The sequence below is a fragment of the Paramormyrops kingsleyae genome, chromosome 6 (genome assembly GCF_048594095.1).
Source record: "Paramormyrops kingsleyae isolate MSU_618 chromosome 6, PKINGS_0.4, whole genome shotgun sequence".
Classification (NCBI taxonomy): domain Eukaryota; kingdom Metazoa; phylum Chordata; class Actinopteri; order Osteoglossiformes; family Mormyridae; genus Paramormyrops; species Paramormyrops kingsleyae.
Window position 1 is genome coordinate 24,232,730 of NC_132802.1, and position 19,099 is coordinate 24,251,828.

Genomic DNA, 19,099 nt, shown 5'->3' on the forward strand with positions numbered 1-19,099 from the left:
TGAAATGTATGGAGAAATGAAAGGACATGAAACTTACATTGTTTGGTTCAAAGGTTAAGGGATGGGGACATCTCTTTTCACCATACCAGAAAGGCAGTCCGGACGTTGTCGTCTGATGGGGGGAAACCAAACTTTATATATATTTTATCTCTACATAAGAAAATGTGAGAATTTCACAAGTAATCTACATCTTGAAAACATGAGTTCAGCACAGCAAATCTGATAACTGTGAATGTCCTCTCCAGGCTCAAAAGTAAGGGTGTGTTACATACGCTGGTGTTTAGTAACAGTTTGTCTCCTGACGAGAAAAAGAGCAGATCCACATCACAGTACCAGATGTCAGCCAGGGCTTTGATCTACCTGACACTACAACTTTCCAAAAAGCCCCAGAGATGCCTCAAATAAGCCTCACTCCCCCCCCCCCCCAACCCCCACAGTGGGACACTGAAGCACAGATGGCAAGATGTCAGCTGTTAAGTTTATATTGCTCTATTTGTATACACTGTATATAAGTATAGAATTTCTGTGTATAAACACAGAAACTAGAGCCCCCCAGCAAACAGCTGGCTTGTGTCTGTTCCTGAAGCCATTACAGGTACATGTGCATTGTCTGTTTTTCACACCCTTACGCTGCACTGTACCAACCAGTACCTCAAGTACCCATCTTTTTCTGAGTAAAATTTGTACATTTTGCTTCAGGTTTTTTGTGCTTTTGATCTGAGAAATTACCAAAAACATTTTTATTTTCCATATTAGGGCTCTGCATTCTGGCTCATCCATTTAGGAATCCAGTATTCCCTGATGTAATGCGGACATAGAATTACCAGAAAGGCATATGTAGCAGCATATCACAGGACACACCCACACATGATAGTTTCCAGCTATCTGGCATCAACAACTTTTGGACCAATGCCCCCAGATGACCATGCACGATATGGACAAAGGTATTGGGACGCACCTCTCAATCATTGAATTCAGGTGTTTCATTCAAACCCATTGCCTCAGGTGTATAAAATCAAGCACCTGGCCATGCAGTCAGGTGTACAAACATCTGTGAAAGAACAGATCATTCTGAAAAGCTCAGTGAATTCAAGCATGGTACTGTCATAGGATGTCAGCTTTGCAATAAGTCAGTTTTGTGATATTTCTTCTCTATTAGATATTCCAACAGTAAGTGGCATTATTGCAAACTGGAAGTGCTTAGGAACAACAGAAACTCAGCCATGAAATGGTAGACAACCCTACTGTGTGACAGAGCAGGGTCACTGAGTGCTGAGGTGCGCTAGTACGTAAGTACGAAAGTCGCCAACACTTTGTTGACTCAATAACTACAGAGTTCCAAACGTCCCCTGGCAGAAACTGTGCACTAGGAGCTTCATGAAATGGGCTTCCATGGCCGAGCAGCTGCACGCAAGCCAAGCGGCGGATGGAGTGGCGTAGAGCATGCCGTCACTGGACTCTGGAGCAGTGGAAATGTGTTCTGTGGAGTGATGAATCACACTTCTCTGTCTGCCAATCTCATGGATGAGCCTGGGTTTGCCGGTTTCCAGGAGAACGTTACTTGCCTGACTGTATTGTGCCAATTCGGTGGAGATGGGATAATGGTATGGTGATGTTTTTCAGGGGTTCCAGTGAAGGGAACTCAATGCTTCAGCATATCAAGACATTTTGATCAATTCTATGCTTCCAACTTTGTGGGAACAGTTTGGGGAAGGTCCTTTAGTGTTCCAGCATGAATGTACCCCAGTGCACAGACATGGTTGCTTGAGTTTGGTGTGGAAGAACTTGATTGACCCACATAGAGCCCCGACCTCAACCCCATTGGACATCTTTTTGATGAACTAGAACGGAGATTGTGAGCCAGACCTTTAAGTACAACATCAGTGCCCGACCTCACAAATCCTCTTCTGGATGAATGGACAAAAAATCCCAGAGACACACTCCAAAATCTTGTGGAAAGCCTTCCTAGAAGAGTGGAAGCTGCAAAGGGGAAACCAACTCCATATTGATGGATTTAGAATGGGATGTTATAAAAGTGTCCCAATACTTTTGTCCATATGATGTATTTCTATGCTGAGATTTTAAAACCAATCAATCAATCCAAAGGAGTGATGAAACCTCCCTAGTAACCAAATGGGAGGGAGCATCTGCACACTGACCTTTCAGAGCAAAACCACGTCACAAAGAAACAATGTTACCTTTCCCCAGTACACCTGACTTACCAGTCCTGGTAATATTCAGAAGAATCATAATATTATCACAAATTTTTTGTTTTTGAATAGGACAATTTAAAAAGTAACACTAGAATATATAGAAGCTTTTCAACAACTTATGGATAAATGGTTATCACAAAGTGTGAACCTAGGATACTCGGAGAACTCAATAGTTGTGTCAAAACTACTTTCTTCTCATGGTTACAAGACAAGGTCACTAATCCCCCCAGCCTTACGTCCACACTGCATTCTTTTGAATACTGTATTACCCAATATCGTACCTTTCCCCGCATTCTTTGAAAAAGAATTCATACCTGGAATTGCCTTTTTATTTCCTATCATAAAAAAATGCATGATATGACAGGAAGCCTGTCTGCATCTGAGGTGGCTTTTGATGACAAAAACTGAACAGGAGTATTGCCCCATGGCCTAGACTAATTGGGATTAGATAACAGATCTACAATTTGTGTAATTTCTTTAGTCTTGTTCAGTCAGACGTAGAAATATTTACAGAAACAAAATCAGAATATATACCGGAAAACTTCTGTATTGATACGCCTTTGTAAAACGGGAAAATACAAAAACATTTTTTTCAAGTCCAGGATGACAATAGCACCACCTGATGGGTGTCACCTTGAGTGATTCACTGCAGTACAGAGACATGGACAGTGTTTTAATTCACAATGTAAAGTTACCTGGTCTGGGGGGAAACAATGCAGCAGTTGGCTGATGTTGTTGTTAAAAAGGGTCTCCCACAGGCACCGGGCCCAGCCCACACAGTCTTCCCAGGTAGCCGGCCGCCGTCTCCCTACGCTGGCAGACACCTCTGACAGGATGTCTAGCGCCTCTGCCTCCCCCCGGCCTAAAGTGTGCTGCAGGAATCCATCATCACTACAGGGCAGAAGAGGAAGGCTGGTCAGTCGGCCTTTTGCTACTTGTCCCTGAGTCGTGGCCCGAAGTCTCCCATGGATGGAAGTTGCTCCATTTCCGGACAGCCTCTGAATGTTATAGCAAAACTCCCCTCAAATTCCTCTTACACCAACACAGCCATTTACACCCGATGGGACTGAGATCATTGGGAGAAACATCATTAGCACCGGAATTTCTCGCTAGAATAGCGGCAAAAGCCGATGGACCCATGAAGACCTAGAAACCGGTCAGACATTTGGGTCTTTCCAAATGCACGAAGGAAATTGAATATAGGAGGCAGAGAGTTTATACAACATTTAACAACAATAATAGAATGACACGACCTCACTCGGAATATAAGTAGGCATGACTGGTGCCTCAGTCAGTATTATTGAGCAAAAAGCTACAGTGACTGAAGTATCGGGTGGAAAATGACAGAGTCCGGCATGTGATAAATATCTGCTGAACTGAAAGGGGGCGATGGACTTTCAGACTCTTGAGTAAAAATACTTGCTGCTGGTTCAGCTTCCTCTGCAGGGAAGGATACAAAGTCTCTGCAGCATCATTGTTTAAATCTTAGGCTGTTTAAAACACTGGTAAAAAAAAATCTGAAAAGTCCTGCTGTTGGATGAGACTTTTCAGAGGCTGAAAGAGACTTGGATGAGGACCTAGAAACTTGGATGTTTCTGCAGCACCAGCTCAGCTTGATTTATTCCTCTCACATCCATCCCGAATGGAAAATCCATAAAAAGCACGGACTGAACTGCCTAATTGCATTCTGTGCCGCTAGGGTCAGGTGACCTGCACAGAGGCCTCTGACTGGGAGGAAGTCAGCAGTGTGCCGGGCTGGTGGGCGTTCCTCCCTCTGCCGTATCTGCCTGCCTCACACGTAGCTCTGGTTCCTGTGCTGCTCTGGAGCTTCCTCTGTAAACACTGTTACCCTTATTTTAAACAACGGCTGAGCAAACGTAAAAAAGTTATCTGCAAATGTTTATAAGGAGGGGACCTAAACAGGAAATGGCGGAGCAGACATCTGGCTCATGCCAAACAAATCCCTTCATCTCAAGCTTGCTTCCACTTGTACGAGGAAACAGCCTCTTTTCTTATACCAATAAATCATTTTCATTGAGGGAAGATGAGCGTACATTTGTTTCTGGCCCAACTTAATGCAACAGGGAACTTTTAAAAAAAATTTTAATCTGTAAAATATCCAGTTGCCCAGAAAGTTTTTCATTCTGGAGCGTTCCTCTGCACTCTGAGGTGGGACTATTGAAAGACGGAAGATGAGGCAGGCTGTCATCTGTCTGAAAAATTAAATGCCTATATATCAAATATTTTGTACTACTTATTTAAATAATTCACAGATTATTTACATATTGTACTTATGCTAAATTTAAGTGAAGCTACAGGTCATGTATGTCAGTGTTTCTCAAACCACTCCTTGGGGGACCCCCACATGGTCCACATTTTTGGTATCTCCCAGTTCCCTGGGCGCTGGGAGGGAGCAGAAACGTGGACCGTCTGGGGGTCGGTTTGAGAAACACTGATGTATGTGGTATTTCCATTTGTTACCAATATGCACTCTTCTGCTGTCTCAGAGCAAGATCCTTTTCTGTGAGATCACCGTTTCCATTGGTCATAAAGCAGCCAACCATGAATAAGAAGCTAATCAGAACCTTACAAAATAATTAGATTTTTGAATCATATCCACAAAGTTTATATACACTTATAAATACGCTTAAAAAGCTGCCCATGCACGAGCAAATAAATCATAAAGACAGTAAGCAATGATCTTAACAAGAACAGGGGTTTCTACGAATGCACAATTTGCAGCTTTGTCCTGGTTAACTCCAGGGTCTACAGGCAGCATCAAAAACACAAGCTTTGGTTTAAAGCACCCGGGTATAGGGGACTTGGAGTAAACAGTATTTGGGATTACATAGAATGACAGGGTACAGCGCTGCATGAGGAGATATGGGTCAGGATATATACCGTAGATGTAAGGGATGTTTTGCGGGGTGCATAATACTGATTAAAATGTATAAGTTAGTAAAATGAGGGACTTACATCAAGTACTGGTTTACATGTTCAGCCTCTTGCTTAAATGTTCCTTCAAATTCATTTCTGGCCCACTGGAATGACAGAGAAAGCAATCAGCATATGAAGCAGCTTCCTCACTGAGCTCAGGCCTTGCTGAGTCCTCTCACTAGTACTTCCATACAAGTCTGCGTTTGGCAAACACATTACAGAGGGAATGCAGGCATTTTAGAAATCATGCTACGGCTTTACTCGGGAACAGCACTGTCAGAAACTAAAGCGTATTCTCCTAGCTGTCATCAGACATGCAGTCACGGAATGGTTTTGTATGCGGAGGCAGACACAGAAATAGCTAAGGGTGGGTTGGTGGTTTACGTGGTGGTTTACGTGCTAAGGGTGGGTGGTTTACGTGCTAAGGGCGGTGGTTTACGTGCTAAGGGTGGGTGGTTTACGTGCTAAGGGTGGGTGGTTTACGTGCTAAGGGCGGTGGTTTACGTGGTGGTTTACGCCTGCATGGCTGCGGATTGGAACGTCACCTCTGCTATACGTGCGCAGTTTTCATTCTCTCTACTATAAAAACATGTCTCAAGACCCATATATTCCAGAAAGACCTCTAATAACATACAGTATGGGGCACTGCCATCCCTGAATGCTCTTAATATCTTTGTCTGCTGGTTGAATTAGCTACCTTATCAGGTGCTTGCTTTGCTGTATAGCTCTTGCTCCAGTGCTGCTTTCACTTGTACCTGGGCATTCACTGGAAGTTCAGCCTAGCTGCACTTATACCTAATTGACTTCTTGACAGCCATATATTTGTATTGTGCACTTGTACATTGCTTTGGGCAAAGGGCTCCACTAAATAAAAGGAAATGTAACGTAATGCTTAGAGGCGATATTCATCTCACTTCTCACTTGTGCATTTTTTGTATGAATACAAACAAAGAAAGTTAACTCATTTACTATAGTGAAATGAATTATTAATCGTAATTAAATGTTGAATGACTGATGAGCATCGATGGCATTTTCCTTGGTATCTTGCTCCCTCTCTCTCTGTCTCTCCCTATCTGTCGCACACAGTGATGATCCCAGGTTAATGTTAGTGCTCCTGTTCAGTTGACAGACAACACCTGCAGGACAGCTGGCTCCATGTGGAAGCCCCCTACTCTAAGCCTTTGCCCACCTTTATGCTGGGCTGAGAAGTTGTGGGGGCGGGTTGGGGGAGAGGGAGTTATTCAAGAGCCTCAGAACCAGAAAATGCTGACATGCAAACAAATATCACAGAGAAGCACTTGTCAGGATTGAATACACTGCAGTGAAACACAGTAACACACCATCACACTGCAGTGAAACACAGTAACACACCATCACACTGCAGTGAAACACAGTAACACACCATCACGCTGCAGTGAAACACAGTAACACACCATGCCCTTGATCCCACAGGCTCAGAAACCCTGAACCAGCTGAAAGGAAGAGAAAGAGCTGGTCTGTTTTTCAACTGGTGCTGACAGGAAACAGGAACAGAGGTGAGAGGGCAGAGTGTGAAGGAGCGAGCGTGCACCCGTGTGTGTGCCATTAAAAGAGCGACATAAACAGGGCAGAAGATTTATGTCAGGCCTCACCTGCAAGGTATGCTCAATGCGATATGGGAAGTTCTTCAGGGTACATAGGGGGATGGCTTTCTCAGAACTGGACGTGCCAGGTCCATAGGAATCCGTCAGAAAGGGCACCGCAACCATAGTGTGGCCTTTGCATCCCAGCGTGCCCCCTTCCAGCATGGGCTTCTGATACTGGAGGCAACGTTTGTCCAGATAGACTCCTGCAGGGTCAGTCAGGAAAGGCCAGCGCATTCACTACCTCTGCCCATGACTTTGACATATCATTATTAATGAATTACATCCATGTGTATTAATGTTACTATGTAACAGATTTTTTTTTCTGTTGTTTTCTGCAGGATTTCCTCATACAGTCCAAAGATGATAAGTTAATAAACATATCTAAAATGCCCAAGGCATGTACCCTGTGATGGTCTGGCATCCCGTCCAGGATATTCCGGGCTGGAACAGGCTCTAGGATCCCTGGTACTGGACCAGTGGATGACGGACTATTGTCTTATAAAACCTTATCAACCGATTCAAAGCAAGTTAAGAAATAACAAGGTATTTGCAGATATTCTGGCAGTTTTCTGCCTTCTTTCACTTTGCGGAAATCTACGGACACATTACAATGGGAAGTTAATCTTCCAAAGATAACTGAAAGTAAATATATGCCATGCAGCGCACTTGTTTAAATGAAAAACATAAAAATAAAAAAACACATTTCTCTTATAGATTTGATTAGTAAAGTTCATTTATCAGTGTAATGTAGTTCTGCATCCAGACAGTAATGTCAAAGAGGCATACAGCAGGCAAACTAAAATGAAATAATTACATTTCCAGAGGTGGATAGTTTGAATCCAGAAAGCAAAAATCCAGATCAAGGTTTTGTTTCAACCAACCAGCTGAGCATAAAGTCAGTAACACAGTAACATTATGAGCAAACTCAAATGGTTGGTTGAAACAAAAACCTGGTCTGGATTTTGATTATCTGAATGTGAACTATGCACCTCTATTAACATATTTGACACTAGCCAGTTTATTCCTTATTATTCCAGAATATGTCTGGGCCAACGCATTGCACTCCAAGTCAGCTCCATAAGAATAACAAAAATGTATGGAGCTACAGTACCACAGAGAATCCCATCCGTCGTTCTTCTTACCACTTACATTGTATATAGGATGCCAGTCCATTACAGGGCACATGCACACACATTCACTATGAGCGACCTACCCGAACGTCATGGCTTTAGACTGTAGGGGAAAACCAGCAAACCTGAGGGACGTGTGTGATATGGGGAGAACATGCAAGCTCCACACCAAGATCTCACAGGGGGGATTTAGCGTAAGGTCACTCTGCCATCCGACAGTGAAACCCTCAAATTTCAAACATGGAAGTAGAAGCCCGACATGGGAGCTACTGACTGGCTTCTATGCTGTCCACTGCTGCCACCACCCCATGCAGACCCGAGAAAAACTGGTCTCCATAGATCTGCTCGCTGTCTGGATCCACGCGGTTTTGATGAGCTGTGATGTTAACAGATGGGTTCATCTTTTTGACAGCCTGCTTCGCAACCACAGACTTCAAACCCTGGCCAAGGTGGGGGGGGGGGGGGGGGGGGGGGGAGCATTGTGGAGGACAAAGGCGAAGAGAAAAGAGAAAGTAGAAATAAATGGGGAGAAGACTTTCCAGAGGCAAAACGTGTAGTTTTCACTATAAATTATTATTATTATTCTGGGCCGCAGCCAGATTTTTAAAATACCGAGGTCAAAAGCATTATCCTGTCCTAGGGGTGCCCTGTAATGGATCGTGGTTATTGGAGTTGCAGAAAAAATACTGAGGACTTTACCTCAGTGTCCTTAGTGGTAGGTAGGGGTATGTTATTATTACTATTACCTAGTTAAAACAGATATGAAAGTACCATTTTGTGCCATTGCCCACTGTGGGCCAGCTTTAGTATCCCCTCTTAAGGGGATGGCTTATAAAGACCCCATAGACATAGACTGCTATTGTGAAAACACTCTGCATTATACCTGAGTCTGACACACAGCTTTGTAGTTAAAGGAAGCAAAGCAACAATGTTTATTTTATAGGTTAGAACAATGAAGTTGTACAGTGTAAGATAATATACCCAGAAGTCAATATAGATGGTCTCCACATGTGTGAAATGGGAAGAACACAAATAAGTGTGCTTTTGCTTACCCCAATGTCTTCTGATCTGAAGAGAAACTGTCGATTCAGATTTGACCTCTCTATTGAGTCCATGTCAGTCACAGTAATGGACCCACCCTCTCCAGCACCCAAGCCAATCAGAGCAAAGTGCTTCAGAAGCTCACAGCCAATAGCACCAGCTCCAACCTAAACAAATTGCCATTAACAATTGTCATCACTGTATGTGTGCCACACTATTATGTCTTGCATACAAATAGATACATAAAAAAGACTGAATTTAGAGAATCAGTCAAAATTCATTTTTCATATCTTTATAATCCAATCAGCTTTTATTCATAAAAAGTGTTTTTTTCACATTTTGAATCATAAAAAGTTCAATTTATGTATAACTAGTGGAGTTTATCAACAGCTTATATAACAGAATCAAGGTTGTTTCCATGTGCGTTCCAATGAGTTTCCATGAACAAGTACGCATACCATAGAAAGCAATTGCTTTAATTTAAAAGATTTTTTGAAGAGATACTGCAACTAAATCTGGTTTTGGAATATTATTTCGTGCTAAACACACAATCTTTACAGTATCAGCCACAAAGTCAATGACCATGAACACTACAGAATCTCAGCTATTTATTACACACTCTAAACATCACAGGAAATGCCACCTGAATTGGTGCCCTTTTCGTTTCCTGTGATTTATATCAGCCAAGATTATGTTTTATGTCTGAATATTTCAAAAAAGTTGAAAATTTCTAAATTAAGCTTCACGTGGTTTCCAAGCCTGACTGAAATGTAATTCTGAGAGTGCCCTCCTCTGGACGGTCTATGCTGGTACACTCACCAGGAAGTAATTCTGTACACCAAGCTTCTCCTGGAAAGCCTTTCCAAACACAGTGATCTGTCCATCATAGCGACTCTTTCTCTGGAGGCAATATGAGGATTAAATATTTTACACAGGTGAATTCTTGCACAAATATCAAACAACAAACACAAACTGCAACACTAATTATGACAAATACAATAATATTGACCTATAAATTAACATGTAATGCCTGTAATTGCACAGGAAAAAAATACTATGACACTGACACACACACACAGACAGACACACACACACAAACACAGACACACACACACACACACACACACACACACCGATGAGTCAAAATATTATGACCTCCCCCACATGAAGCAAATAATGTTAATTGTATGGGACGTGGTTAGAGGGCCCTTGCCAGCCCACACATGTAGGGTATACATATCCTTATGGGGACCGCTCATTAATTTCAATGGGAAAAATGCTAACGCTAACTATGACAACCTTAACCTCCACCCTGCCCTAACCATAACCATAAGTAACCAAGCAAAATACAAGAGTTTTTGCATTTTTAGTTTTTTCATAGCAGTCACCGATTTTTATAAAATAGAGTTTTCCCTTATGGGGACCAGGAAACCGGTACCCATAAGGGAAAAAAAAAACAGATATTTATCACGTTATGGGGACATTATGTCCCCATAAGGATAGGTAAACCCGCTCCAGTCCACTGTCGGAAGTGCATACATGTAAGCGTTGGATCTAGGGATCTGGACCTTAGATCAATGCAAGAAGGTGGCTTGGTCAGATGACTATAATTCGCATCTTGTGGATGGATGAACATGTCAAGCGTTTGTGGAATGTGTTGGCCCAGCAAATCCGATCTGTGCCTTCACATGGTGCATTCATTTTTCTCTCAGAACTCGGAAATTCCGAGTTGAGTGACATCACGTCCGACAATCTCCCGTTCGAGCTACCCACATCTCGGAACAAACATGGCTGCCTCCATGAACACGTTGCTGTGTGTTGTTGCTTTATATTTTAGCAGGTTTGGAGTTTTCCAAATAGAGAAAATGGAGATTTTTCCGAGAGACAAACAAGAAACACGAACTAGTCAAACCACATTAAAAGCTTTATAAAATATTTTAGTACATTCATAGCGATATTCTTTTTTTGAACGGTAAACAAACTACAAACAAACCAAGTCGCCATGTTGAAATTACGTCACGGGGGCAACTCGGACAACAAAATCTTGTCCGAGTTCAACGTCATAAAAGGGGCATGTTTCCGACGGGAAGTGATATTTTTCGTGACGTATCGTTACGTTTTCATCCGAGTTCCGACTTGGAGAGAAATAATCGAACGCACCAACAGTCCCATATGCAGCAGGGCTTGATGCCCTGTGTACTGTGACACACCCATAACCATCATTAAACTTATAAGCCATTTGTGCCACAGTCGCACTGCTCTTGGTTCAAACCAGGTAGGGTAGCCTTCGTTCATTGTCGTATTGTCAAGTCTTGGCCACTGAGCATCCTGTCGGCGGATTGCGGTTTATCCATCCTCTGAGCACACTCAGCATGTATTCCCCACGGCTGACTGCCAGCACTCCACAAGTCTCCTTCTTTCAGCTCTGACATGAACGATTTGGCTCTTGTCAAAGTCACTCATATTTTCGCCCCTGTCCATTTCTTCTGCATTCAACATGTCAACTACGAGTACCAAATGTTAGTTTACCATGTAATATATCCCAGACCTTGATACGCACTGTTTTTACGAGATAATCAGCATTATTCACTTCCTGTGGGTGTGGTCATAATGTTTTGACTAATCTGTGTATATAATATTGGTAAAAGTCAAGGAGAGTATATCTCACTGCTGCACAGTCCTCCTGAGTCAGCAGCATTCCTTCTTCCACATCTTCCTCTGGCAGACATTCAAGGGCATCAAAGTACAGCCATTGCTGCAGAGGAGTGAACTTTCCGCTGCATGCCTACCCATCACGAAAGTGTTGTTAGAAGGGGAACAGGAGGATGTGCTGTATCAAGAGGTGCGCTAAACCAGTGTTTCCCAATCCAGTCCTCGGGGCACCTATAGGACAGTCCATGTTTTTGCTTCCTTTAAGCTCCCAGCACACCTGTACCAGGGAGTCGGTGTTCCTGATTGGCTGGGAGCTAGGAGGGAGCAAAAACGTGGACTGTCCTATAGCTCTGGGGTTTCCCTAGGACTGGGTTGGGAAACACTGTGCTAAACCTGTCACAGGTAAACCACAATTCTTCCATAAATTCTGTTTTGTACAATGGATCCAGAACAACATGTGCATGATATATCTATCGAGGTAAAGTCACCCAAATATGCACTTAATATGAAATCATATTCATCAGGAAAACTGATCTCACCTTCATCACCTCTTGGGAAGCAAGACCCCCAATGAAAGCATTGATCGGTCCCAGATTTCCCCGGGCAGTGAGGGCCAGTTTTTGGATGATGTCTTCATCCAGCTTCTCCAGCCTGCCATCCCTGTTCAGTTCCCTCACCATAGAGACCAACATTTCTGCATCTTCCTGCAGGAAGTAGTGAAAACTGTATTTGAAATTGGAGCAAGCCAGAGCAAAGCATAGTAGACACCAGACATAAGATCTTCACACTATAACTGTCTAAAGAATTAGTGAATAGCAGAAAGTAGTTCACTGATCACTGCACCTGACCTTGTTTCTTGTTTTGGGCAACCTTCCTGTGCTCTTCACAAAGCCATGCAAAGCTTGGAAGGCCAAATGAAGGGTTTTATGTTTGTTTTCTTTTCCAAAGTCTGTGGTCATAATCTGAGGGTTGGCTAGAGCCTCCTTGATGGGTTTCTGTTGAATAGACAAATGTCAATGAACGAGATCACTTCTCAGAACTGTAATGTTACTGGAATATACAGAATTTAACACAGTGTTAGACATTTTATGCTTATTTGAAAAGTTAGTTACTTACAAAAGTAAATGTCTTTGACTTTTTGACCTCAGTGGCAACTCCACCCTTTTCATATTCCGAGAAGTGCAAGGTGTCACAAATACTGAAGCTGTAAGGATCTGTAGCCATGGGAATAAAAGATGATCAATTGCTTGTGTTCAGTATCACCATCGTTACTCTACATATTTCCTCATATCCTCTGAGTTCATAACTTACTCAAGACTTTAATTTCCACTGGTCCGCAGCTGTTGAGCTCCGTCATGCCACGCACATCAGAAAATGTGACTTTTTCTACATCTTCAAATCTGTGTTTCTCTGTACATGTAACTATGCCAGGATTTGCCTTAAAAGACAGAGGGTTATAAACCAGAGATGCAGCCTATGGGATTAAATAACAAGTCGATCCATGGATGAATAGATGGAGTTAAATGATTATTATGCATATATGAATAAATGATTTACGATTCTGAAACTTTTAAAAAAAAAATATCTTGCTTTTGTAAATTAGGAATTCAACCTGTTATTGTAAAAGGTTTCAGTACATTAAAACACACATTTTGCCTACAATAGTTATTCATTTTATTGGAAGAAGTTTGCACACGCATTATTCAAGCAAACCAGGAAGATTGAGGAAGAAATAATTTTAAACTAAAATAATTTGTGTAGTTGTATATTTATTGAATCATATGCAATGCAATGTTACCTTGTCAATATGAGAGATCATGGTGTATACAGGTGTTTCGCCATTACAATCAGTGACTTCAAATTCTTCTCCAAAATCACAGAAGAGTTGCCTGAAATTCAACACAAGCTGTTCCTGTACCTTCAACATACCTTGTTTTTCAGGCATCTTTAGGAACAGCAATTTAGATTGCTAAAAATTATAACCTCCACCACCAGGATTAGAACCACATGGTCACAAGATGGAATATTTCACCACAAGAACACTTGTTGACTGATTTGAAAACATGGCAGTCAGTAGTATGGTGGCCATAATTCTAGGGCCTGTAGGACCCTGCAGTATTAAAACTGAGAAAAGTGCTTCTTAAAAAAAAACCTGCTAAACATATCCAGCAGGAAATGCTGCTATTCTGTCCTTACCCACAAAGTCCTTTGGTATCAGCTAAGATGAACTGGGTGTCATTGGAGTGACAGAATGTCCCTAATTTTATCTGCTCATCCAGAGAGGAGTTTGTAAGAACAATCACCTGTGAAACAAACCCAGACACCACTCACACAATTATATTGCTTATATGAATCCTAACACTTTTAGTTTCACTTTACAGACATTCGAGAAGTTCTTAAACTTAGTAGATAATGCTGAAAAGTACATATTATTGAAAATTGGAAAAAAAGGTATTAATCAAATCATATTTCCACAATTCCATATGTTTGCATGTATCTTTAGAGGACTAAACATCAAAAAACACACAACTATATACCTAAAAGATAGCTGCAAAAAACTAAGAAAAAAAACTTAAAAAAAAAAAAACTCCTTGGTGATTGTGAGCAATTTTAGTTTGTTTTCAGTTCCAAACAGTTTCACAAAGAATTGAGATTCCATGAATAAATTACCTGGAACTGGGTCAGAAAATCCTCAGTGAGTGGACCAGTGTAGTCAGACACTCTTACATATGTGTTGAGCTTTGACAGTTTGGGCAGTGAACACTGGGCCCTGTTCAGCCCCAGACTAGATTCATCTAGATAGAACTGCAGAAAAAAGCAGGATAAAACAGGGGCGATAAGCCTGAGACAGACCTAGATACTAACTATAAGGTAACGCTTCAAATTAACTGCACCTTCATAATGTATTGATAGGACATTCATTAGAAGCATGTAAATATTCATTAACATGCTAACATACCATAACAGCTTCAATATACATTAATAACAGACATTATGAAATATGAAATCACTGCATGTGTGCATATGAAATATTATAATTGTGTAATATTACTATATATAATTTTTTTTAAATGGATGTATGTTGGACAAATCAAAATTATGACATATCACATAATAGTGAAAGGTGACATACTGGTTGCTTTATGCTGAACGTAAGGTATATGGCAGCACAAAAGGAATTGCAATTAAGAGTAAAATTATTTATATCTTGAATCAATTTGAGAGGATATGAGTAGGAATTTGGATTGTTCCAAACCAGGATCTGGATGATCTCACTTTCTCCATTACAATGGACCTCACCCTTACCCTTACAATGCCATGCTGCATCAGGCGTTCCAGTTCATTACCTGTGCAGACAGGTCTTCCCACTCTGCGACACCCTCATCCTGAATGGTGACGGACTTGACCCCAGCCAGAATCACATTCTTGGCTATCTCCACTCCAAGTCCCCCCATCCCCGAGATGAGGACATTGGCGGATTTCATGCGACTCATTGCATCATGGCCCAAGACGTACCTTAGAAATTGCCAGTGTTGGAAAAAAATATGATGAGTTTCCTGCATAGTGTGTAACGCATAGTATTGCAGTACATAGTACTATTATTATTCATCCATCTGACAAAGGCTTATCCACTACTATGGTGAAGTTAGAGGCACTAATTTACCAAACTGGTTGTCTTTGGACTGAGGAAACCAGAAAACAAAGAAGAAACACACAATGTATGAGGAACGTGCAAATTCTAAGAGCAGGGACGGGATTTGAATCCCCCCAGCACAGACTGGCTTCATGTTTGTCTTTATTCCTTTACAAACTCATAATAAAAGAACATATAAAAGCAGGAATGATATTACAATTCATGATTATTCCAACACAGGAGAACCAAACAAATGCTTATAATTCTTCTGAAATTCTTTTTCCAATTGTTCACATGTGCAGTTGAATGTAGAGTGTAGATGATTTGTTGATTTGTTTACGTATGTCATTTAGCTGTTGCTCCAATTAGAATATGCAGTTTATTTGTTTTGAGTGATCCATGTCAGAATACTTTGCCCCCCCCCCGGGACACACACACACACACACACACACACACACACAAAATTGTATTCCAGAGTTGCGTTGTCACATTTTTCCTCGTTTTTCGGCTTGCTTTGCCATCACATTTTATTTAAACACTACCTAGCAGCTACAAATTTCTTCATGGGTACTCCAAGTTTGTAAGCATTAAATGAGCAACTTTCTCATCGTAACTTTTCGTTACGTTAGTAGTCAAAACAGTTCAATAAGCGGCGCCTGTCTGTCAGATTCAGTCCGTCTTGTTCTGTCTGTTGGTTCCTCGTGTGGCCAGCAGGTGTCGCTAGTCATCCCATTCCTTTTTCTGTATTTTGCTAGTTACATGCCTTTTCTCAGTTCCTATATCCCAGACCTTGATACGCACTGTTTTTACGAGATAAAAAAAAATCCCCAGACCGCTGAGTGTGCAGCTTATAACTGTGCATCCCTAACCATTGTCAGTTCAAGGCTGGCCAGCTAGCTTCTACTGTGTTGGATATATGGGTTATCTGGTGCCCAGTGTCGTGTTCTTGTATTTTTGTATAGGGTTTTCACTCAAATTATACAACTTAATTGTCTAAACTGTCGATTTTGCTTCTAGGGTAGTTAATCAGTTTTGTTATCTTACCATTTATTTCTGCAATAAACAAAAAACATTTGATTAAATCCAAAGCAAGTTACCGGGAAAAAAATGACAAAACTACCAAAAAACTGCTAATACGTATTCCCGTGAAACGATCAGCACTGTGTTTCAATTAGCAGGGTTGCCAGAATTTTAACTCGAAATGAGTCTGTACATACGTGCACACGCCTTTACATGTAATGTAACAGTTTTATGTCCTTGTAAATATCCTGCAGGGAGTGCAAACTACCGCAACATTTTGAGGTAGCTGATTTTAGGTTTATAATGGAATAATTCAGATATCCAATAAGACTTCTTTCGTGAGCGTAAGTCTGAAAGCGTGAGTGTCACGCCAGATGCGTGAAGTACTGGATTAAACTTTTAATCGTAAATAACATTAATTTACATTGATACATTGACTAAATTCTTTTGGCAATTTTATGTGGGAGGCCGAGTTTTCCTTGTAGTCTTAGAGCAATAGCTTGTAACGTAGTCATGTTTTCATTCTAATTTACGCTCGTCAGAATATCACTTTCAAAACGTCGCGAGGTGGCTTGTTTTACGTCAATAATTGTGCGCCTCCCCTTCCGTCAGACTGCGCAGCTGCGCGTAAAGCATGCGCGGAAGCTACAGGGAGAGCGATATGGCAGAGAACGTAGAATCAATTAAGTCAGGGGTGTCCAACTGCAGTCTGGGGGGGCGCAGCCCTGTGCAGCTTAGTTCTTTCCCTGTTCCACCACAAATGATTCAGCTCAAGAGCTAGCTGTGTGGTAATTAGCACAAGGAGCTGAATCAGGTGTGTTAAATGAGAGGAAACCCAAAATTGTGCAAGGCTCCGGCCCCCCAGGACTGGAGTCTGACACCTGTGAATTAAATGAAGCGTAGTTGTCCAAACGGCCGGAGAAACGCAAAAAAAAGAGGAAACAGGAAATATATGTTGTAAAACTCCAAACGGTAACAGCGTTTTTCTCTCCGCTAGCAGAATGTGAAACTGATAGCGCCAACCGCTCCTATCCCAGCAGCAGCCCCCCTATAACGCTCTCAACGTGTGATAACGTTTTGATACCGTTGTTGAGGATGACAGCGCCACTGTCCCTTGTGATGATTACAGCATCAGTTCCCCCTATACTTGTCTTTGCCTTGGGACCCCAAATCACTAATCCGCCAACCCCCCAGTTCAGTTTTTCCCCTCACCTGCACCTCCCCCCCTCAAATTGCTTCGTGCCACACAAGTTTGATTACCTCCCCAATACTCCTTTTTATTATTTAATTGTTGTAATCGTCTAATTAGTTGTAGCTTCTCTGAACTCCCCCTGTTGATTAATAAAGACCTCCTTCTACGATACCAACATGCCTTCTAAGTTTACACTCCCATCCACACAAAACACGAATAACGAAAATACGACGCAGTAATTGATGAGCACGTATATTACATATAAATTCCAGAGATACTACTTACAGCTGGCGAGAGTATAGGCTTTCGTCAATTTCTGCACTCGCTGACATCTTCTACGGTAAATGGGAAGCTTTATCAAGTTATTTAATTTGTCACTAAATGTCACCGAGGAACACCAAATGTACTGAAGGATCCGAGATTAACTACTCGAAAGTTATGAAAGAATACCTATGACTGTGAAATATTTAAAGGCTATAAACCTGCTATCAGAGTGACTTCAGTAAATCGAAACCGAAAGAAACATCTCTGACTTGCTCTTTTCATGGTCAAATTCCCTCCTACCGATGATAATGTGATTTTCTATTTGTGTGTGTGTGCATCGGGGAAGGATACTTCCTCATGTTTCATTCAGAATGAGTCCCTTAGAAAAGTATGGTTGTACTGCATTGTCCTTACAGTAATTTTCTGTTTTGTGCATGGTACATTTACAGTATGATGATACACATATAGTATGTATTCCTACTATTTGAACAGTATTTCATTTTATACTATGGTACATTGTTCTGTGACCATAGCATTCTGTTACATTCCATGGTATTTCAAGATTCAAGATTCTTTATTTGTCACGTACATATAGGGGTACAACACCCAGTGAAATGTTTCCTAAACCGCTCTTATCCGACTGTGCAACCGTTTAAATAATTTAAAAAGTAATGATAATAATTAAAAAAGAAGAGATAAGGTATAGAAAAAAGACAATTTTATCTTTAAAGTATTTCCAACCTCTATCGGTACGAAAATTACAAAATTATAGATAGATAAACCAACTATCAAATAAATAATTCTGCTCTGCACCAGCAGAGAGCGATCGGCACCTTGCAGGCTGACAAATGTATCCTCAGAAAGTGCCAATGATCGAGGCATGGCTGATTGCCCCAGACAGGGGGCAGGACAATATTCCCTTGTGGATCTTAAAGGCTACGCTGGGAAGAATTCTGAGGAGAATAAAAAAGGCAAAAGGCATGTGTGGTTTCAGCAGCTGGATATTGGGGGATACTGGGGGATACTGGGAGACTGGATACTGGGGGGATGACCACCCTGAAACGAATGCTGCCTACTACTTGCAAGGGAATACTGGAGGAAGACTGCCTGAATGAACAGTCTCCTCTTAACAGACCCTCCTATTGTGCAGTGTTCCCTGCACAAACCTCCTTGTCTTCTGTGGCCTCATTGGGCACACTAGTGCAACTGTGTTCCTAACCTAACTAAATGAAAACTCAAATACAAATTCAACAGTATCCTATATATTCTTGTCATAAGCAGGGACAAAAGACATCAAAACACATGGTGCCATGCGTCCTAATTCACATACAATATATGCAGACACATGCAAACTATTTCAAGAAATGATATAGACCTATGCAACCAAATCC

At 41.5% G+C, this 19,099-nt stretch overlaps 1 protein-coding gene across 1 annotated transcript in view; it reads right to left on the minus strand.

Moving 5' to 3' along the window:
* The window catches only part of uba7 (ubiquitin-like modifier activating enzyme 7), a 50,849-nt gene extending 32,857 nt beyond the window's left edge, over positions 1–17,992 (minus strand). The window contains exons 1-17 of the mRNA XM_023805588.2: positions 17,730–17,992; positions 14,946–15,114; positions 14,269–14,403; positions 13,795–13,901; positions 13,397–13,487; positions 12,910–13,036; positions 12,715–12,812; positions 12,447–12,593; positions 12,138–12,302; positions 11,615–11,731; positions 9,766–9,846; positions 8,958–9,113; positions 8,180–8,345; positions 6,782–6,978; positions 5,190–5,254; positions 2,909–3,104; positions 38–112 (exon numbers count right to left, since the gene is read on the minus strand). Of these exons, the coding sequence (XP_023661356.1) occupies positions 38–112; positions 2,909–3,104; positions 5,190–5,254; positions 6,782–6,978; positions 8,180–8,345; positions 8,958–9,113; positions 9,766–9,846; positions 11,615–11,731; positions 12,138–12,302; positions 12,447–12,593; positions 12,715–12,812; positions 12,910–13,036; positions 13,397–13,487; positions 13,795–13,901; positions 14,269–14,403; positions 14,946–15,114; positions 17,730–17,776 (2,139 nt within the window). The 5' untranslated portion in view covers positions 17,777–17,992. The remainder of the gene's footprint in view (positions 1–37; positions 113–2,908; positions 3,105–5,189; positions 5,255–6,781; positions 6,979–8,179; positions 8,346–8,957; positions 9,114–9,765; positions 9,847–11,614; positions 11,732–12,137; positions 12,303–12,446; positions 12,594–12,714; positions 12,813–12,909; positions 13,037–13,396; positions 13,488–13,794; positions 13,902–14,268; positions 14,404–14,945; positions 15,115–17,729) is intronic.
* Positions 17,993–19,099: the final 1,107 nt, after the last annotated feature.